This window comes from Puma concolor, chromosome E3 (genome assembly GCF_028749965.1).
Source record: "Puma concolor isolate L17-30 chromosome E3, mPumCon1.1.hap2, whole genome shotgun sequence".
NCBI classification, from domain to species: domain Eukaryota; kingdom Metazoa; phylum Chordata; class Mammalia; order Carnivora; family Felidae; genus Puma; species Puma concolor.
Window position 1 is genome coordinate 9486487 of NC_141682.1, and position 19503 is coordinate 9505989.

The window sequence follows — 19503 nt, forward strand, 5'->3', positions numbered from 1 at the left end:
ATGCATGGGGTCCAGAGACACAAACCCTTTGCTAGCCCAGGAGGAGGCCTGGCCTCCAACAGCTTACACCCTGGCCTCCTGGGAGGCATGGGATTACTGTCACCAGGGAAGATGAGCCCCTACCCCCCACCCCAACTCCTGCCCCAGGAAGGCCACGTTGCCCAAAGCCAGGAAAATGCAGGCTTGCCCTCACAAATCAGTCCGCCCTCTCCACTGGTAGATCACCCCCACACTAGTACAACAGTCCTTGTTGGGTTGGGCTCCTTTGAGCCCGTGACACTGTTTTACCGTCGCCCCCCTCCCCAGCTCACCCCTATCTGACATCACTGTGCTATACCCAAAAAGCTCATTTTTTTCTTTTATTGGGAAGCAGACACAGGGCAGATCACAGGGCGGGAAGCAGTGTGATGCCTCCTGGCGAGACCCAGGACAATGGTAGCCAGAGTCAGGGACAACACCGTGGCCAGGCCTATGCCCACCATCACAGATGTGTGAGGCGAGGTCGACCCCTCCACACCATGATCGGCAGCCTTTCCCAGGAAGATCAGAGGCCCCACAGTGATATCCGCTTCTTCGGTCACTGAAAGATACAGGACACCCGGGGTCAGATAAAGGGTTTTGCTCTGTTCCAGTAGACTGAACTAGGTTTTATTCTAACAGCTGCATTATCACCCCACAATTGTCATTATGCCCTACTCAGAACCCCCCCGGCTGACACTGGTATGGGGGTTTAGAGCCCCCTATTACCCCCAAGGCTTCTATGTTAGGAAGGCCACGAACAGCATTGCCCCAGAGGTGAGCAGCCTTGAACGGGGGACAGAGGAGGAATGTCCCTCTGCAGTAAGGCAGTTACCCTATACTGAGGGGAGAGCCGTAGCCCCGCAGCAGTCCTAAGCCATACCATGCCTGCGATTTCGGGAAGCCATCTTGTGCCGCGGTCTGTCTAGGTGGGACAGCCTCCAGGAGCTGCCCGGAAGGCCACAGCTACCTTTGTTACAACAGTTACAGATGTCAGCAGGGCCTTCTACTGGGAACCACCTGAGCAGAGGAAGACGAAAAGATGGGACGGCTAGGTTGCCAGCAGGAAGCAGCTTGCTGATGACCTACACACCAGGGAAGCCGGGCAGGCTTTCTACCCCAGCCACGTCTAACCTGTTGCCTCACCTGTTAGAAGACTTGATGAAGGAACAGGCTTTGTTTAGCTGGTCTGGGACTCGGCTAGCTGGAGTGACTTTCAGATGGCAGGTGATATAGATCTAGAAGTAAGAGCAGCAGTTACAGGGTGGAGGTCTAGGCTCTACCAGTGACTTCAGGAAGCCAATTCTTTAACTCTTAACCCTCAGTTCCATTTCACAGATGGAAGGTCAGAGGTGAACTTGCCCAAGATTTTGGAGGGAGTGGCAGACCAGACCCTAGGACTAAAACCCACCAGCTTTATTCCCCGCCGTCTTTCCCCAACCCTGTCCGATGGCTTACCCTGCCACCTGGGGCAGGGGAAATTTTGACAAAACTGGGGCTCAGGTCAGCCCCGGCCCATTTGGCAGAGGGATCTCCAGGCAGAGGTCCCTTTCATACTCTAGGTAGTGCACTTCACACCCCCTGCCAACCCCACAAGGGCATCAAAGTTCTACCACCTTCTCTCTGAAGCCTTTCGCAAAGCCACAGCCTTGGCCACCACCTAGTGGCTGAGCACACCAGCAAGGAAGCCACTCCAGAAACTCCAACGAGCCGGGAGGCACTTCTGGCCACTGGCCTTGTATCTGCCCCAGCAGAGAAGGGCTTCAGAGTCCCTTAGAATCCTTTATTTCAGAGAAGTACTGCTTTTATCCTCAGCTCCCTCCCAGGACATTTTTTTGATGTTAACTGGGGCCCGTGACCGTAGAATGGTTCCCTGATCCTCGTAAATAAGGGTTTACACCCGCCCCTACCGTGGCCACAGGCGGCCAAACCATCCTATCTACCTTTGAGGGGAACGCTCCCAAAACTCAGGCTACCTTTCATTCTTCAGCATTGTCCTCTGGCACCTGCCCTGCCTCCTCCCCCCACAAGATACAGATCCCAGCTCTGGTGGCTCCTGCGCGGAGAACCACCCCCCGTATGAAAACTTCTCCCCCTCCCCTCCACCAGACCGCCTCTGAGGTTAACGGCATTCCCAACCCCAACTGGGCTCCTCTACCCTGGGACCTACAAGGTCACTGATCTGGGGACCAGGACCCTTTCTCAGTCTGCTCTCCTTTATCCCCCACCCCAGGACCTACCATCAGCTTTAGGACATGTCACCAATAGGACATGTCTTCAAGTCATACCCGTCCTGCTACCTGCCAGTCTGTATCAAACTTCCTGTTCAACAGAACTGCGGGGGGTGGGGGCAGGTAGCTTCAGTATCATCTTCTACAAATTCACTGTGCTCACCCCTTAATGCCCGCCCACCCACCCACCCCCCGGCCATAGGAGCCTCGGGTTCAGTGGCTTGCAAACCCAGCTGCTTAGAGTCCTCTAAGGAGCTTAAGTAGCTTTTGAGGATTTCCAAGTAAAACCAGATAGTACTTTACTCACGTTCACCTACCAGTCTAATAGAGCTCTAGATGGTAGGTGTGTAGGTATTTGCCGTAAAATTCTATGAAGGTTTCCATAACCATGTTCAAGAAGTAATGCCAGGCCCCCACCCCAATTAAGTGAGAATATATGGTATTAGGTGACCTTTCCAGGGGGTTAATATAGAGTCAGTCGGTAACAGGGATTTTTCATCACTTCCTGACCAGCTGTTCCAAACTTCAGAATGTGGGGCTTTAACACCCAACCCTGGGATCAGAGTTGCATGCTTTACCAACTGAGCCAGCCAGGTACCCCAAAGTGATTTTTTTTTAAAGGCTATTACCATGTTTCTGGGGTCATTAGCAAAGTGGAACGTGTCTACTGTGAACTGGAGAGTCTCTGGCCTGGGTCTGGGGGCTTTGAAGGCAGAAGAGGCATCAGAGAGACCATCCACGAGACAGCTTTGAAGAGAAGGAGGAGACAACGGAGTCAGGCGCTAAGGCGGTAAAGGTCATGTTACAAGGGCTCCCCCAGAGGTGGCCCAGCCCTCACCCGTGGAAGTCCACGATGGTGTGATGAGGGGAGGCGTTCTGGTCTGGTGTCAGCGTGGCCACACAGTAGTCCACAAACAGTCGCAGTGGTATGTGGCGGCCGGTGTGGACTTCGGCCTGGAGGTGGGCTAGGTCTCCCAACTGGAAAGTGGGGGACTGCTTCTCGGAGCCCCAGTCCTCTGAAAGGCACAGCGAGGGGTGAGAGACCGCCAGAGCTCTCCCTGCAGCCCCCCTCCGCCATCCCCCTGTGCTCACCCTCCATCAGGCGCAGAGAGAAAGCCAGCTTCTCCTCTGAGAGCATTGTGGTCCTGAAGGGCACCCAGGTGGGCAGGATGGCCTCGCTGCTCACGTTGCTGTGCCTACGGAGAAGAGCAGTTGCCCACACCTGTCCTGAGCTCACCCCATCTGGCTTCAGGGGAGTCTTCAGTGGGGGGTGGGGGGGAGGAGGCGTGTGTGCGCGCGCGCGCGCACACATTTCGCCTCACCAGTCTTCAGCTGTGGCCCAGCCAGGCAGCTAATCCAAGGCAGCTGAACCGACACTTGAAGTCTGAGCCTGCCCCTTGACCCTCCCAAACTCGACACCTGCGAGTGGGCCCCGCCCTCCGGCCATGACCCAGGCGGAGGCACGAAAATGGGATACACCTGAGTGAGGAGTCCGGCCCTTAGACCCAGCTGGGCTTATCGGGGCTCAGGTTTTGGGTCTGAGGCAGCCCTCCCTCCCTGCACCCCTCAGCGTTCTTGAGCTGAGATCTAGTGCAGTCCTTCAGAGAGAAATACAGCTAGGCCTCCGGTCCTTGAGAAGCCACGGAGACCGTCTGAGCCTAGACCAGGACAGGAAGGTCCTCGGAAGCAGTGGGAGTCACCCCACCGGGACTCACGGAAGAGGCTAGGTCATCTGAGAACCAGGCCTCGGGCATCTGGAAGTCCGAGCACCCCAGCCTGTGGCAGGCCCCCTGCACTGCCCACCCCCGTGGGGCCAGGCAGGCCAACATTCTCAGGTCTGTCCCAGGCAGAGACCTTCTGGAGCAAGACAGCTGTGGTCCGAGGAGGGCTTTGGCCTCTCTAGCGAGAGAGGGGGCAGCTAGCCTTCCTGCCCTTGGCTCCTCCATCTCCCCTACCCTACCCGGTCAGGCGCTGAGCTCTCTCCAGCCCGCCCCTCCACCCCTGCTGCCACAGGTCAGGACTCCCTCCATCCCATCTCAGCTGATCTCCCTGACTCCATCTGCCTCCTGTACCAGCGGCCAGAGGACCTTCCGGGTTCAGAGACCATCCTTGCCATTCAGTTAGGTTCACGGTGGCAGCAGCGGTTGGGGGGGCAGGGGGTGCCTGCTAAGGTGCCAGCCTGAGCACCTTCTCTGGATCTGTTGGGCCTTTAGAACCTATCTGTCCCCCTTCCCTTATTGAAGGGGCCCTGGGCTACAGCCTCTATTAGTGACACGCTGCCCTCCCTGGTGTGCGTGAGTGTGTGGCCCTGCCCAGAGGGTCTCACCCCCACCTGCCCCTTTATGTACCCTCCCAGGATCTTGTTCTGGGAGCTTCTACCTTGACTCCTCCCCAGGCCTATGCCATGGCTCATCTCCCCTGCCCTTGTGGTAGCAGCACGGACCTTCCTGACCTCCTCCCAGATGGAGGGGCAGGATTAAAGCCTAGGCACTCTGCACTCGACTCAGCCACATAGGACTCGCCATCGTGGCCTTGTTGTTATGAGCCTAGTTGCCCTCTCCTCATGCCTCCGTGCCCAAGTTCACAGGCACATCCTTAGGGCTAAGGCTTGAGGGGCTCCCACCACCTGCACTCGGGTACTGGGGGAAGACTTGGGCAAAGGGCAAGCAGGGATCACAGGAGCCTAGAACTTCTCACTTTACTCAGAGGCTCTCTGAACTCCAAGGCCTGGGCTGGGCAGCTGTGCCCCAGATGCATTCCGGAGGCTCAGAGGAGACTCCACGGGCTCCCCACTCCCAGCTGGGAAAGGGAGCAGGGACCACGGCTTAAGTACCTCCGCCTTATCGCAGTCATGCTGCCGGGAGGCCGACGTGCTCGCTGAGGGGCCGCGACAGGCCCCAACCCACACTGACCTGGGGTAGCGGCATTCGATGGGAACTTCCGCGCGGTTGGTCCTCAGGATGGACAGGTTTCCCACGGGGCGGGGGTTGTGGAGCAGGAAGGTGCTATACACCAGGGCATCTTCGGTCACCTGCAGCGAGGAGGGGGGGGTTGACCCTACCGGCATCACCTGCCCTAGGTTTGCCAACCCATGTGAGGGTATAGGGAGGGGCAGCCCACTGGGGATGGAGGGACCACAGGCCCTGGACCCAAAGTTCACCTACCGCTGACCCATGGGAAAGCCCGAACATGTACCACCTTGGAAACTCCGTTTTTTCAGACTTGACTCCTGACACCCCCGTAGGGGGTCTGGATCAGCTCCATGTCTGGCACTAAGCAGTGCCCAGTGACCAGGAGTGCCGGGCACGGGCTCCCGCTCAGGCTGCCACCCCCATCCCCACACACAGCTTCCTTCGGGGGGTGCTGAGGTCTGGGACCAAAAAGCTCCCTGGAAGAAGCTAGAAAGTACCAGGAACTTTAACTTGTTGCCACAGCAGTGGACACTCAAGTTGCCCGTCATCTTCGGACTTATTCTCACACCCATTTCACAGAAGGGGAAACTGTTCAGGGATTGCCCGAGGCAGGAAGAGCCAGGCAGGTGCTACTGGGGAAATCTGCACCTTCCAGTGGGCCACCTACAAGGGGACAGTGAGGCTGCCTGGCCCCTAACCGCTCAATCTTCAGGGGAGAGCCCTAGCTTGCTATTAGTGAGGGCCCCAAATGGACCAGCTGCAGAATTTGTGGGTCCCCTTGTTCAGAAGTTCAGAATTTCAGGGCGTTAAAGCAATCATGGCCCTGGGAGACAGCACAGGTCCTGGCCGTAGGTGATTGTCCGGCAAGATTGGGAGACCCTGCCCAGGAGAAAGGCGTGGCCAGATTGTGCTCACCGGCCTCACCTGGGGACCTTAAAGATCCCGATGTCTGGCTCCCACTTCTGGGGTCTGATTTAGCATAGGCAGTGGGAATCAATTTTTAAATGCTCCCCAGGTGATTCCAATGCTCAAAGATTGAGGGTTACTCAACTAGAATAATTCCTCAAATAACTCCCGCAGTTCTCTGGGCTCTCTCTCCCCTCTCCCCGGGGGAGCAAGTGCCAGAAGGTCTTGGGGCAAGCCCTGGTGGGGTGGGGGTGGGGGGGTGCACCTAAGATCAGAGTCCCAGGAGGGCTCCAGGTGCTGAGCTTGTACCCACCCTTCCCAAGCTAAGACCTGGTGGGCGGGAGCAGGGGCCGAGGACAGAGAAGATGGCTCTCAGTGGGGTACCAGGAAGTCCGTCCAGAGAATTGTGGACCAGCTAGGGATCCTGTGTCCAGTCCAGCCCTGCTTTGTTGGAAGCCCCTCCTTGTAGCCTGAATTATTCAGCTCTTCCCTTGTTTGTACCCGACTCCCGCATTAAGCTTCCCTATCCCCCACTTGGGACTGCCCTGTTTGTGCCTGTAAAATCCTCAACACAGAGGGGATTATGATGCCCTTTGCCCCCTCCCTCTTTTAGTTCGAGGCTTCAAGGCATTAAACATGAATGAGGGAGGCCAACATTAGGGTTTTTTTTTCCCCCTGTGATTGCTTCGAGCTTTACCTCTTCCCCACAAGTTCCTAGGGCTCCTGCAAATGCTGGGCCACCCGCAGGTCATGAACAGCCCCCAAATCAGCCACATCTCTCCTGGATGCTCTCCAGTGGTTCACAAATCCTCAGGAATCAGAGTGGGGGGTGCCCTATCTGGACCAAAGTTCACTGCCACCTCTGGACTCCACTGCCCCCCACCCCCCACCTGATTCCAGCCACTAGAGGCAAGAGCTTTCAACCACCCCAGCCCGGTGTCACCAATGCCCAGCTTCAGGCCTCGGCCTGCCCCCAATGAAAGGGATCTGGCCCAGCCCCACCTCTCACCGGACATCCACTCAGCATCCACCCTCCCCAGCGCCGCCCAGAAGGTCAAGTCTCACCTGCACGCTGTTGCCACACTTGTGCAGCTCGACTTCAAACCTGACCATATCATCTGAGTCCCCAGAGATCAGGGGCTCACAGTTCTCCGGACCCAGGGTGAGGTCTGCAGGCCTCACAAGCCTCCCAGTACCAAAAAGGTTTTTGCTGACATTGACCACCAGCCAGGCATGCCGACACTCTACCACTACAGAGGGGCTTGATGGCAACGAGGGGTGGGTCTTATCCTCGGTGGTGGTTGGGGGATAGCACAGCCCCGTACCTCCCCAAAGCAGAAAGCAGATGAAAAGCCCGTAGCTCAGCCCCATGGCGCCTACGCTCACTCCCGCTGGTAACTACAGCCACCACCCAGTGGTCTTATACCCCGGATGATGCCACTTGCACCTGGGCTCCCACCTGCTTCCCTTCCCCAACCAATCAGTGGGCTAGTCCCCCATCTAGAAACATCAGCACCACCTGGGAGCTTGTTAGAACTGCTGCTGCTCAGCCCCACCCCAGACCTACCCAGTCAGAATCTGGTGTTTTACTCTCTTCCCAAGTGATTTGTATACTAGTTAAATCTGAGAAGCGTGGGCTGGCAGCCTATTCAGTCACGTCTTGCCCCGCCCCTACGCCCACGTGTCTACCCTTTTGCCAGCCCTGCGAGGGAGTTAAGAGCTGCCCCAGGTCGATGGCGGAGACCAGGAGAAAGGCCTTCATGGCTGGAAGGGTCGGGAGAACTGATCAAGGCGTGGCAGGGAGCTTATTCCAAGTGAGAGAACAGGAGGCATCATTAAGAGACCAGGAAAAAAAAAAAAAAAAAGACCAGGTAATTTTAGGGGCTCTTGCCCAATTTTATGGGTGATAGAAGGGGAGTTCCGTTCCGGCAGAGGCAGCTGGGTGAACAGAGGTGAAGAGAGGGCGCAGGGGAGGCTTGGGAGAAAAGCCTAGGAACTCAGAGTTGCCAGAGCCTCGGATCCCTGGGAGGGAGAGTGGCTGTTGGGGGGGCTGGGGAGGTGGGTGGGGCGGAGACCTGAAAGTGTCTGGCTGAGATGCCAGACTTTGCTGTGTGGGCAAGGGAGGCCATGGAAGGTGCTGAGGCTCATGCTCTGTCTCTCTCTTTCAAAAACCAATAAAATTAAAAATAAAATAAAGAGGGAGGGGGTGCCTGGGTGGCTCAGTCAGTTGAGCCATCGACTTCGGCTCAGGTCTTGATCTCACGGTTTTTAGGTTTGAGCCCTGTGTTGGGCTCTGAGCTGGCAGCTCAGAACCTGGATCCTGCTTCGGATTCTGTGTCTCCCTCTCTCTCTGCCCCTTCCCCTCCCCCCCCCCCCCCCGAAAAGAAGTAAACATTAAAAATATTTTTTTTAAAGAAAATATAATTTAAAAAAATAGGGAGTGACATAAAGGAAATTATTATGAAAGAATTCATTGTTTTAGTCAAGGTTGCCCTCCTAGGGTGAACGGAAGGTGGTCTTTCAGTAAAGTTCCTAGTACTCAAACTAGTGCAGGAAATTCCTATGTTGGCTGGTTAAAGGTTACCTTTCTGAGGGGTTGAAACTGCAGGTAGGTTAGGTATAAGTCTTACCTTAACACAAGTGATGCCATTTTGGGCCTGTAGTTTTCTTTTTAACTTACCTACCCAGTCCCAGAGGGAGGGAGCCAGCTGTAGCCTGAGGCCCCAAGGAACAGCTAGTTGGAGACATTGTGTCTTAGGAGTGGCAGCCCTCAGGGGAAGGGGCCTCTCCACGCTTGTTGCCCACAGCTGTGTTTGTGGATTGTGCTGGAAATAGGGTGGGGTGGGCTGGGGACTAGAGATCAAGACCTCCCTGAAGCCTGGGATCTGTCCCCTCTCCCTCTCTGCCCTGGAGCTAACCCCTTTTAGAAAGCTTCAGGATAGAAGGACATAGGGCACTTGCCTCAGTGGAGCATGTGACTCTTGATTTTGGGGTCATGGGTTGGAGCCCCCCCCCCACGTTGGGCTTAGAGCTTACAAACAAACAAATAAGACATGAAGAAATTGGTGAGGGTGTGAGGCATGTATTGGGAGGAGAGGGAGGGATAGGTGAGGCTGGAGGAGTGTCTGTATGCACATGAGGTGGTAGTAAGGTTGTGTTTTCCCTTTCCAGAAAGAGGACCAAAAACATTCCCAGCAGGGAGCGTGGCCAGTCCAGATTCTGGGTCTTTCCCATTTTTCTGAGAAGTGCTGCCACCTGGTGGCCAGAATTCACCAAAGGCAAGGCCACCAGCCCAGAGCATTTTCCTTACAATATGGTAGAGGCCAGATATTGGTTTCTTTTCTTAAAAAAAAAAAAAAAAAGTGTTTATTTCTTTTGAGAGAGAGAGTGCAGGCATGAGCAAGCAGGGGAGGGGCAGAGAGAGAGAATCCCAAGCAGGCTCCATGATGTCAGAACGGAGCCCAACACAGGGCTCAGATTCACAAACTGGACACTTCACTAAGCCACCCAGGCACCCCCAGATACTGGTTTCTAAATACAATTCCTCTCTAACAGGGGGACCTAGGGCTCCTTAAAAGATTGGCTGATTGCAGGACTAGAGCCAGCAAAGTACAAGGTCAATCTGGAATATCCTGTTATGGCAAAAACTCACAAAATGATGAGGACCTGTCAAAAGGACACAAACAAGGAGGTGCCTGGGTGGCTCAGTTGGTTGAGCATCCAACTTCGGCTCAGGTCATGGTCTTGAGGTTTGTGAGTTCGAGCCCCACATCAGGTTTGCTGCTGTCATCACAGAGCCTGCTTCGTTCTCTGTCCCTCTCTGTCTCCACCCCTCCCCCACTTGTGCATGCACACACTCACTCTCTCTCTCTCAAAAAGAAATAAACATTTAAAAATAAATTTCAAAAAGGATACAAGCCAAATTGAATGGTGGGGAGAGGGGAATCCCACTGGCCAAACTGGGGACTCCACATCGAATAAAGTAAGAATCCATGAGCATCCAATTCTGATGATCCATAAATACACATACATGGGAAAATTTTTCCAGAAAAGGGAAGTAACTTCCTTACAATAGAATGCCAACTAACAATCATAAGAAGAATGATAGTTTAGAAATGACCATCAGTGGGGCGCCTGGGTGGGTCAGGTGACTCTTGATTTCAGCTCATATCATAATCTCATGGGTTTCATGAGATCGAGCTCTCTGATCGAGTGTGTTGATCGAGCGCTCAACCCACTGAGCCACCCAGGCGCCCCTAGAAAGATTTTATTTTTAAGTAAACTCTATACCCAATGTGGGGCCCGAGATCAAGAGTTGCATGCCCCACTGACTGAGCCAGCCAGGTGCCCCCAAATGGTAAATTTTATGTACATTTTGACACAATAAAAACAACACGGGGGGAAAAAAACAGTGGATGGAAGCTTTGCACAGTCTCAAAATTTTTCCCTTAAGATTCTGTATTAATTACAAAGGAGTAAGTGGTTACTTCATGGTGAATAAATATGGCAGACACCACTTTAGCCACATTGTCAAAGTTAACTAACAATTAGTGGGAAAAAAAATTGTCCCACTAGTGGGATAAACTGACATCGTGTGCCTTCTGATGTGAGGCGATGATGCCCGGTTTTGGGGGAAATGTATGTATATGTATGCGTGTGCATACACTTGTATGTGTATACATATATGTGCGTGTATACACGCATGTGCATGTGTGTATACACGTCTGTGTACATATATACACATACAAATATAAAGGGATACAGAGAAGTGTACGCAGCAAAATGTTCATATTTGCTAAATCAGGGTAAAGGGTAAACAGGATTTCAAGATGAAAAGTGAAAAATAAACCCTCTCTAGGTCAGATTCAAGGCAAAGAGAAGTCAATGGGATCCAATTTCAGAAGAAGGCTTTTAACTAGTTCTCAAAAGCAATTGCTGAAATAAAATATGAGGTTACTAGGCAAAAAACATACCAACAAAAAATGTGCAAGATCTTTTTTGAAATTTTTTTAAAATTTATTTTGAGAGAGAGAGAGAGTGTGTGCACATGTGCACCAGTGGGGGAGGGGCAGAGAGAGAGGGAGAGAGAGAGAATCCCAAGCAGGCTCTGCACTGTTAGCACAGAGCCCAATGTGGGGCTTGAACTCACAACCTGTGACATCATGACCTGAGCTGAAATCAAGAGTCAGGCGCTTAAATGACCGAGCCACCCAGGCGCCCCATCGTGCAAGATCTTTGAGGAATGACTTTATGAAACTTTATTGAAAGTCATCAAAGAATATCAAAATGCACTGAGAGATATTCCATATTTGTGAATGGGAAACACATTTATCATAAAGATATCAATTCTCCGAAAGTTGATAATCTCTATCAAAATCCCAACAGGTGTGTGTGTGTGTGTGTGTGTGTGCGCGCGCGCACGTGTGTGTGTGTGTGTGTGTACGGTGTACAGAACTTGACAAACTGATTCTAAAATTTATATGGAAGGGCTAAGGACCAAAGAAATCAAGACGTTTTAAAAAAATTTTTTAACTGTTTTTATTATTTATTTCGAGAGAGAGAGATACAGAGCATGAGCAGGGGAGGAGTGTGAGAGAAGGAGACAGAATCCAAAGCAGGCTCCAGGCTCTGAGCTGTCAGCACAGAACCCGATGCGGGGCTCGAACTCATGGACCGCGAGATCATGACCTGAGCCGAAGTCGGACGTTCAACCAATGGAGCCGCCAGGGCACCCTGAAAGAAATCAAGTCTTTTGAAGAAAAAGAACAATATGAAAGACACACTTTTGCAGCTATGAAGACATATTCTAGAGCCATGGTAATCTAAATGGGGTGCTGTTAGGACAGAAAAACAACAGCAGTGGAATAGATGAGCGAGCCCAGAAACAGCCACTTGCATATGTGAAATATGACACATGACAGAGGGGACAGATGGACAACTTAATAAAAGGAGCTATGACAGTCATTATCCATATGGGGAAAAAAACTGGATTTCGACTTCACACATAAAAATGAATTCTAGATCAATGGAGGAGCTGAATGTGTAAGAACAAAACTTTAAAATCTGTGGAAGGAACTATAACCTCTCAGGACGGAGTGAGATGGAGGGGTATTTGTTAACCTGACTCCCACTACTCTCCCCTCCCCTCCCCTGCCCTCTCCTAAGGAAAAAGCACACACCATTTAAGAGAAGTGACTTTTGGAGTGCCTGGGTGGCTAAGTCGGTTGAGCGACCGCCTTCGGCTCAGGTCATGACCTCGCGGTTTGTGAGTTCCAGCCCCGCATCGGGCTCTGAGCCGTCAGCCAGCTAAGAGCCTGGAACCTGCTTCGGATTCTGTGTCTCCTCCTCTCTCTGCCCCTCCCATCCTTATGCTCTGTCTCTCTCTGTCTCTCAATAATAAATGAATGTTAAAAAAAATTTTTTTTAAAAAGGAAAAGTGACTTTTTAGGACATTTGCATAAGTGATAAAAATAACTACAATAATCTACCGTTTATCACTGACTCACCATACGCCGGGACTAGACTAAGTGCCCTCATCCTCATACCCATCTACAGAAGCATTATTGGCCCCATTTTTACAGATGAGCAAACAAGCAGTCGGAGAAGTTGTGCCTAAGGTCACACAGCCAGTCAAGGCCAAACCAAGATTCAATCCCAGCTCTACTGGACTCCAGTTCCTTTTCTTCTGTGTACACCTTACTGTCTCTCTGATACTTTAGAGTTAGTAACACCCAGTGTGTATATGGGGGAGATGCGCTCAGATAAACAACTCCAATGTGAATGAGTGTTAGGGTTGATGTGCCCCAACTAGTTTATAGTACACATTCAGCAGGTGCTTAAAAAACAGGACTTTCCTGGGGCCCCTGGCTGGCTCAGGAGGTGGAGTGTGTGACTCTTGATCTCGGGGCTGCGGGTTCAGGCCCCATGTTGGCTGTGGAGATTACTTAAAAAAATAAAATAAAATCTTTTAAAATATATAGGACTCTCCGTTCTGCCCGTCACCCTGGGAAGACAAAATAGCTGATACGTAATAGAGAATAAGAACAGCCATAAATTGTGGGGCAGCTGGAATTTGCCGGACACACATATCCGCATGCTGCTGATTCTACTGCTTAATTCTGCAGCCAGACTTTAGTCAGACTCGAGAGATCCTGATGGGCTGGAATTTGGCACATTTTTTGTGCAGGGGGTGAAGTCAAGGGGGAATTTTGGTGGGGGGGGGAACTTTTCACTATTTCATTATTAAAGATTTTTTTAAAGTAATCTCTACACCCAACATGGGGCTTGAACTCACAACCCTGAGAAAGGAGTCACATGCTCCACAACGGAGCCAGCCAGGTGCCCCACCCCCACTATTTCATTATTAAATGTCAAATGATGTATAAAATTTACAGCCCACTTGAGCCAATAGGTGACCTTGATTACAGCGAAAGAAAATGGATATTTTGTACCATGTTTTGGCTTTTTATTATAGGGTATTAAAAATTACCTTTAAGGGGCGCCTGGGTGGCGCAGTCGGTTAAGCGTCCGACTTCAGCCAGGTCACGATCTCGCGATCCGTGAGTTCGAGCCCCGCGTCAGGCTCTGGGCTGATGGCTCGGAGCCTGGAGCCTGTTTCCGATTCTGTGTCTCCCTCTCTCTCTGCCCCTCCCAGGTTCATGCTCTGTCTCTGTCTGTCCCATAAATAAATAAAAAAAAAAAAAAAGTTGAAAAATTACCTTTAAAAAATAAAGAAATGTCTGGGGTGCCTGGGTGGCTCAGTTGGTTAAGCATCTGACTCTTGATTTCACCTCAGGTCATGATCTTGCAATTTGTGGGACCCAGCCCCACGTAGGGCTCTGTGCTGACAGGGTGGACCCTGCTTGGGATTCTCCCTCTCATTCTCTCTCTCCCTTACAAAAATAAGTATTGGAAGGAAGGAAGGAAGGAAGGAAGGAAGGAAGGAAGGAAGGAAGGAAGGAAGGAAGGAAGGAAGGAAGGAGGGAGGGAGGGAGGGAGGGAGGGAAGGAAGGAAGGAAGGAAGGAAGGAAGGAAGGAAGGAAGGAAGGAAGGAAGGAAAGAAGAAAGGAAGACAGGGAAAGAGTCTAAAGTAAAAATGGAACCCACTCCCTCCCACCCACATTGTTACCAATTTGTGGTGGATCCTTCCAGACTTTTTTCCCAGATGTTATATTATATGCATATATAATCATTCAAAAATACACTTACTGGGGGGCCTGGGTGGCTCAGTTGGTTGAGTGTCCGACTTTGGCTCAGGTCATGATCTCATGGTGCATGAGTTGGAGCCTCACATCGGACTCTGCACTGACAGTATGGAGCCTGCTTGGGATTCTCTCTTTCTCTCTCTCTGCCCCTCCCCCACTTGTGCTCTCTCGCCCTCAAAATAAATAAATAAGCTTAAAAAAAAATACACTTGCCAAATGCATTGTGAGGTCCTGGATTGGATCCTGGAAAAACAACAACAAAAAAAGACATTAATGTTAAAACTGGAAGTAACCACATGAAATCTGGGGTTTGGTTAATACTGACGGATATTACTACTGCCACAGTTCAAGCGAGATAGGATGGAGGTGTGTATCTGCGTGTGATTTCTCGAGCTCAGCACTATTGACATTTTAGCCCAGATAATTCTTTGTTGCGAAGGCCTGTCCTATGCATCGTAAGTAGCATCTATCCAGTTGTGACAACCCCAAATCTACCCTCCCCAGGTGTGACAACAAAAATGTTTCTAGAACTTGCCAAATGCCAGGGTGCCTGGGTGGCTCAGTCAGTTAAGCACATGACTCTTAATTTCGGTTCATGTCACGATCTCAGGGTTTGTGAGATCGAGCCCCACATTGGACTCTGTGCTGATAGGGTAGAGCCTACTTGGGGTTCCCTCTCTCCCTCTCTCTCTGCCCTTCCCCCCGCTCACTTGCCCGTGCTCTCTCTTTCTCAAAATAAATAAATAAACACTTAAAAAAATAAAAGTTGCCAAATGCCCCTTTGGGCAAAATCAGCCCATTGAGAAATGTATGGCAGTACTGGAGTTGGCATGGAGGAGGTAGGAAGGGGCTGGGTTCTGGATATATTTTGAATGCAAGGTTGAAAAGACTTTCTGATGAAATGGATGCTGACGGCCAGATGCAAGAAAAAGAACAGAAAGAATGACTTCACTAGATAAATAAAATGTAGTCCATCCAGGGACGCTTGGGTGGCTCAGTCGGTTAAGTGTCCAACTTCAGCTCAGGTCATGATCTCACGGTTAGTGAGTTTGAGCCCCACATCGCTTACAGTGCAGAGCCTTCTTGGGATTCTCTGCTCTGTCTCTCTCTGCCTCTCCTCAACTTGTGCTCTCTCAAAATAAAATAAATTAAATAAATAAACTTAAAAAAATGTACTCCATCGTTTTTAAAAAATGACGATATGTGGGGCACCTGGGTGGCTCAGTCAGTTAAGCATCCGACTCTTGGTCTCAGCTTGGGTCTTGATCTCAGGGTTGTGAGTTCAGGTCCCGCATTGGGCTCCACGCTGGGCATGAAACCTACTTAAAAAAGAAAGAGAGGCACCTGGGTGGCTCATAGTCATTAAGCATCTGGCTGTGGCTCAGGTCACTATCTCACAGCTCATGAGTTCGAGCCCTGCGTCGGGCTCTGTGCTGATGGCTCAGAGCCTAGAACCTCTCTCTTGGCCCCTCCCCCGCTCACCCTCTGTGTCTCTAAAATGAATAAACGTTAAAAAAATTTTTTTGGGGGGCGCCTGGGTGGCTCAGTCGGTTAAGCCTCCGACTTCGGCTCAGGTCATGATCTCGAGGTCCGTGAGTTCAAGCCCCGTGTCGGGCTCCGTGCTGACAGCTCAGAGCCTGGAGCCTGTTTCAGATTCTGTCTCCCTCTCTCTCTGACCCTCCCCTGTTCATGCTCTGTCTCTCTCTGTCTCAAAAATAAACATTAAAAAAAATTTTCTTTTTTAATTTTTTTAGGGGCGCCCGGGTGGTTCAGTTGGTTAAGCGTCCGACTTCGGCTCAGGTCACAATCTCGCGGTCCGTGAGTTCGAGCCCCACGTCAGGCTCTGGGCTGATGGCTCAGAGCCTGGAGCCTGCTTCCCATTCTGTGTCTCCCTCTCTCTCTGCCCCTCCCCCGTTCATGCTCTGTCTCTCTCTGTCCCAAAAATAAATAAACATTAAAAAAAAAAATTAAAAAAAATTTTTTTTAAAGAAAGAAAAGATGATATGGAAATAAATATTTAAATACATATGTACATAAAATTTAGAAAGAAAATAAAGTACTGATACGTGCTATAACATGGATGAGCCTTAAAAACTACACTAAGTTAAAGAAGCCAACACAAAAGGCCACCTATTGTAAGCTTGCATTTCTCTGAAATATCCAGAATAGGCAAATCCATGGGGACAGAAAATAAATCAGTGGTTGTTATGGGTTGAAGGGAAAAAGAATTGGGATTGACTGCTTATAGGTACAGGGTTTCTCCTTTGGGGGGCGATGAAAATGTTCTGGAATTAGATTATGGTGATGGTTGTACAGTTGTGTGACAGTACTAAAACCAACGTATTGTACACCTTGAGTTTGTTCAAGGCCTCCTGGAGGGAGTATGGACAGAGCAGTAGTCCCTAGGCCGGACACTAGGCCTAGGGCTCCCCTCCACTTGCCAGTCATGTTGCAATGGGCAAGTAGTTGAATCTGGTCAAGGAGACTCAAAGGGATATCTGTTGGGGGTTTTCTGGGAAAGACCTCACAGCTTTTAAAGGAGGACACAGGGGCGCCTGGGTGGCTCAGTCGGTTAAGTGTCTGCCTCTTGATTTTGGCTCAGATCATGATCTCATGGTTCATGAATTCACTGACAGTGTGGAACCTGCTTGGGATTCCCTCTCTCTGCCTCTCTCTCTTCCTCTCTCTCACCCTCCCCTGCTCTCCCTCTCTCTCTCAAAATAAGCAAATAAACCTAAAAACATAGGACGCAGATAGAGATATTCTAGGTCTCAACATTGTCATATGCAGGAGATACTCAGAACCGAGGCTGCCATCTTGAGTCACCAGGGAAGGCAGCCTCATGACTCAAGAGGGCAGCCAAGAGGAGGACGATGGCAACGTAGATGGATGGGTAGCACCTGGGTCCCTGATGATGTCACTCCATGAATTCACCAATCCTGAAATGGCTCTACCTCTGGACTTCTTGTTCAGTAGATAAAGTCTCGAGCAACTTTGATTTGTGCTTTCTGTTACTTGCCGACAAAAGCACTGTCAACTGATAGAGTATCAAATGCTGCTGACACATCAAGTAATACAAGGACAACGTGCATTGACAGTACAGTGGTGAGCATAGCTGCCTTCCATGGAGTGAGAGGACGGTGGTGAAAACTTCGCTTGTCCCCTGTATCTGCTCTCCCTTCTTACACAGTAATGGAATCCTTAGCTGGGCTATGGTCAGGAGAAGTTCTGGCCATGAGATACGAGAAGGCTTATGGTCATAGCCTTTAAGGAAGGAGCATGAAAAAGCCCTCCATTTCTCCTTTCTTTCCCCTTTTGTTGCCTGTTACGGACTAAATGTATCCCTCCAAAATTCATGCTGAATCCCTGACCCCAAATGTGGCTATTTATGGAAATAGGACCTTTAGGGGGTAATTTAAATTACTTTAGGTCATAAGGGTAGGGCCCTCATCCCATGGGATTAGTGTCCTTATAAGAAGAGACACCGGAGAGTGCTCCCCACCCCGATGTGAGAACACAGAGAGAAGGCAGCCATTCGCCAGCCAGGAGGAGGGTCCTCACTAGGGACCAAACCCTTCCAGAACCTTGATCTTGGACTTCTAGTCTCTCCAGAACTGTGAGAGAATAAATTTCTGTGGTTTAAGCCTCGTGGTCTATGGCATTTTGACGTGCAGCTGACTGATGTATCTACCAAAATAAAAGCGTAATGGCAGGGGCTGTGGTGGAAGACATCCAGACGGCAAACAGACACATGAAAGGATGTCAACCCAAAATGTGAACCCAATGTGAACCCCAAAAAAACAAACAATCCAGTGAAGAAATGGGCAAAAGACACGAAGAGACACTTTTCCAAAGAAGACATCCAGATGGCCAACAGACACATAAAGAGATGTTCAACATCACTCATCAGCAGGGAAACACACATCAAAACCACAATGAGACACCACCTCACACCTGTCAGAATGGCTAAAATTAACAACTCAGGAAACAACAGATGTTGGCAAGGATTCGGAGAAAGAGGAACCCTTTTGCACTGCTGCCAGGAATGCAAACTGGTGCAGCTGCTCTGGAAAACAGTGTGGAGGTTTCTCAAAAAATTAAAAATAGAGCTACCCTGTGACCCAGCAATTGCTCTATTACGTATTTATCCAAAGGATACAAAAATGGGATTCGAAGGGGCACATGCACCCCAATGTTTATAGCAGCATTATCGATAATGGCCAAATAATGGAAAGAGTCCAATGTTCATCGACAGATGAATGGATAAAGAAGATGTTGGTGTGTGTGTATATATATATATATATATATATATATATATATATATATATGTGTGTGTGTATGTATACACACACACACACACACACACACATATATATATATATAATGGTATATTGTATATTGGTGATCAAAAAGAATGAAATGGTACCATTTGCAACAATGTGGATGGAACTAGAGTGTATTATGCTAAGCGAAATAAGTCAGAGAAAGACAAATATCATATGATTTCACTCATACGTAGAATTTAAGAAACAAAACAGATAAATGTAGGGGAAATGAAGGAAAAATAAGATAAAAACAGAGAGAAAGGAAAACCAGAAGAAACTCTTAAATACAGAGAACAAACAGAGTTGCGGGAGGGGTGTTGGGAGGGGGGATGGGCTAAGTGGGTGGTGGGCACTAAGGAGGGCATTTGTTGGGATGAGCACTGGGTGTGGTATGTAAGTGATGAATCGCTGAATTCTACTCCTGAAATCATTATTACACTGTATGTTAACTAAGTTGGATTTAAATTAAAAAAAAAAAAAAAAAGCCCAATGTGAAGAATCCAGTTGGGAAAGAGCAGCTGAATATGGGAAGAGAAGACGCACAGATGGAGAGAGGGAGGTCCTCGACGAGGCAGAAAGACACGGGGTTTGGACAGCGGGGAACATCTCCTCAGGCCAGGGTAGAAAGGAAGCAGCAGGAGGAAAGGAGGGGTGGGCGCAGACCCACGAGGGGATACAGGTTTGGGAGCAGGGTGATGGCAGACCTCCCCTCAGAGGTTTTCCTTCTCTGAGAAATGGAAAGCATGATCAGGCCCAAGAGCCCGGAAGCAAAGTCCTGAGAGGCGCCGGGCTGTGTCTCCCTTTTCCTCTCTTGGCCTCATCTTCCCAACCTGCAGGATAAACAGCTTGGTCTGCACCCCTAGTCCCCAAACTTGTTTGATCCTCAGGAAGTTTTCAAAAACACACT

At 50.2% G+C, this 19503-nt stretch overlaps 1 protein-coding gene across 1 annotated transcript; it reads right to left on the minus strand.

Moving 5' to 3' along the window:
* Positions 1 to 345: 345 nt before the first annotated feature.
* Positions 346 to 7561, minus strand: ZP3 (zona pellucida glycoprotein 3). Its single transcript, XM_086691344.1, has 8 exons — positions 7133 to 7561; positions 5162 to 5280; positions 3342 to 3445; positions 3088 to 3265; positions 2879 to 2996; positions 1165 to 1256; positions 902 to 1038; positions 346 to 580 (listed from the first exon to the last, which is right to left on the minus strand). The coding sequence occupies exons 1-8, from the start codon at positions 7436 to 7438 to the stop codon at positions 360 to 362; spliced, it is 1275 nt and encodes a 424-aa protein (XP_086547470.1). The 5' UTR covers positions 7439 to 7561; the 3' UTR covers positions 346 to 359.
* Between the last annotated feature and the right edge of the window lie 11942 nt (positions 7562 to 19503).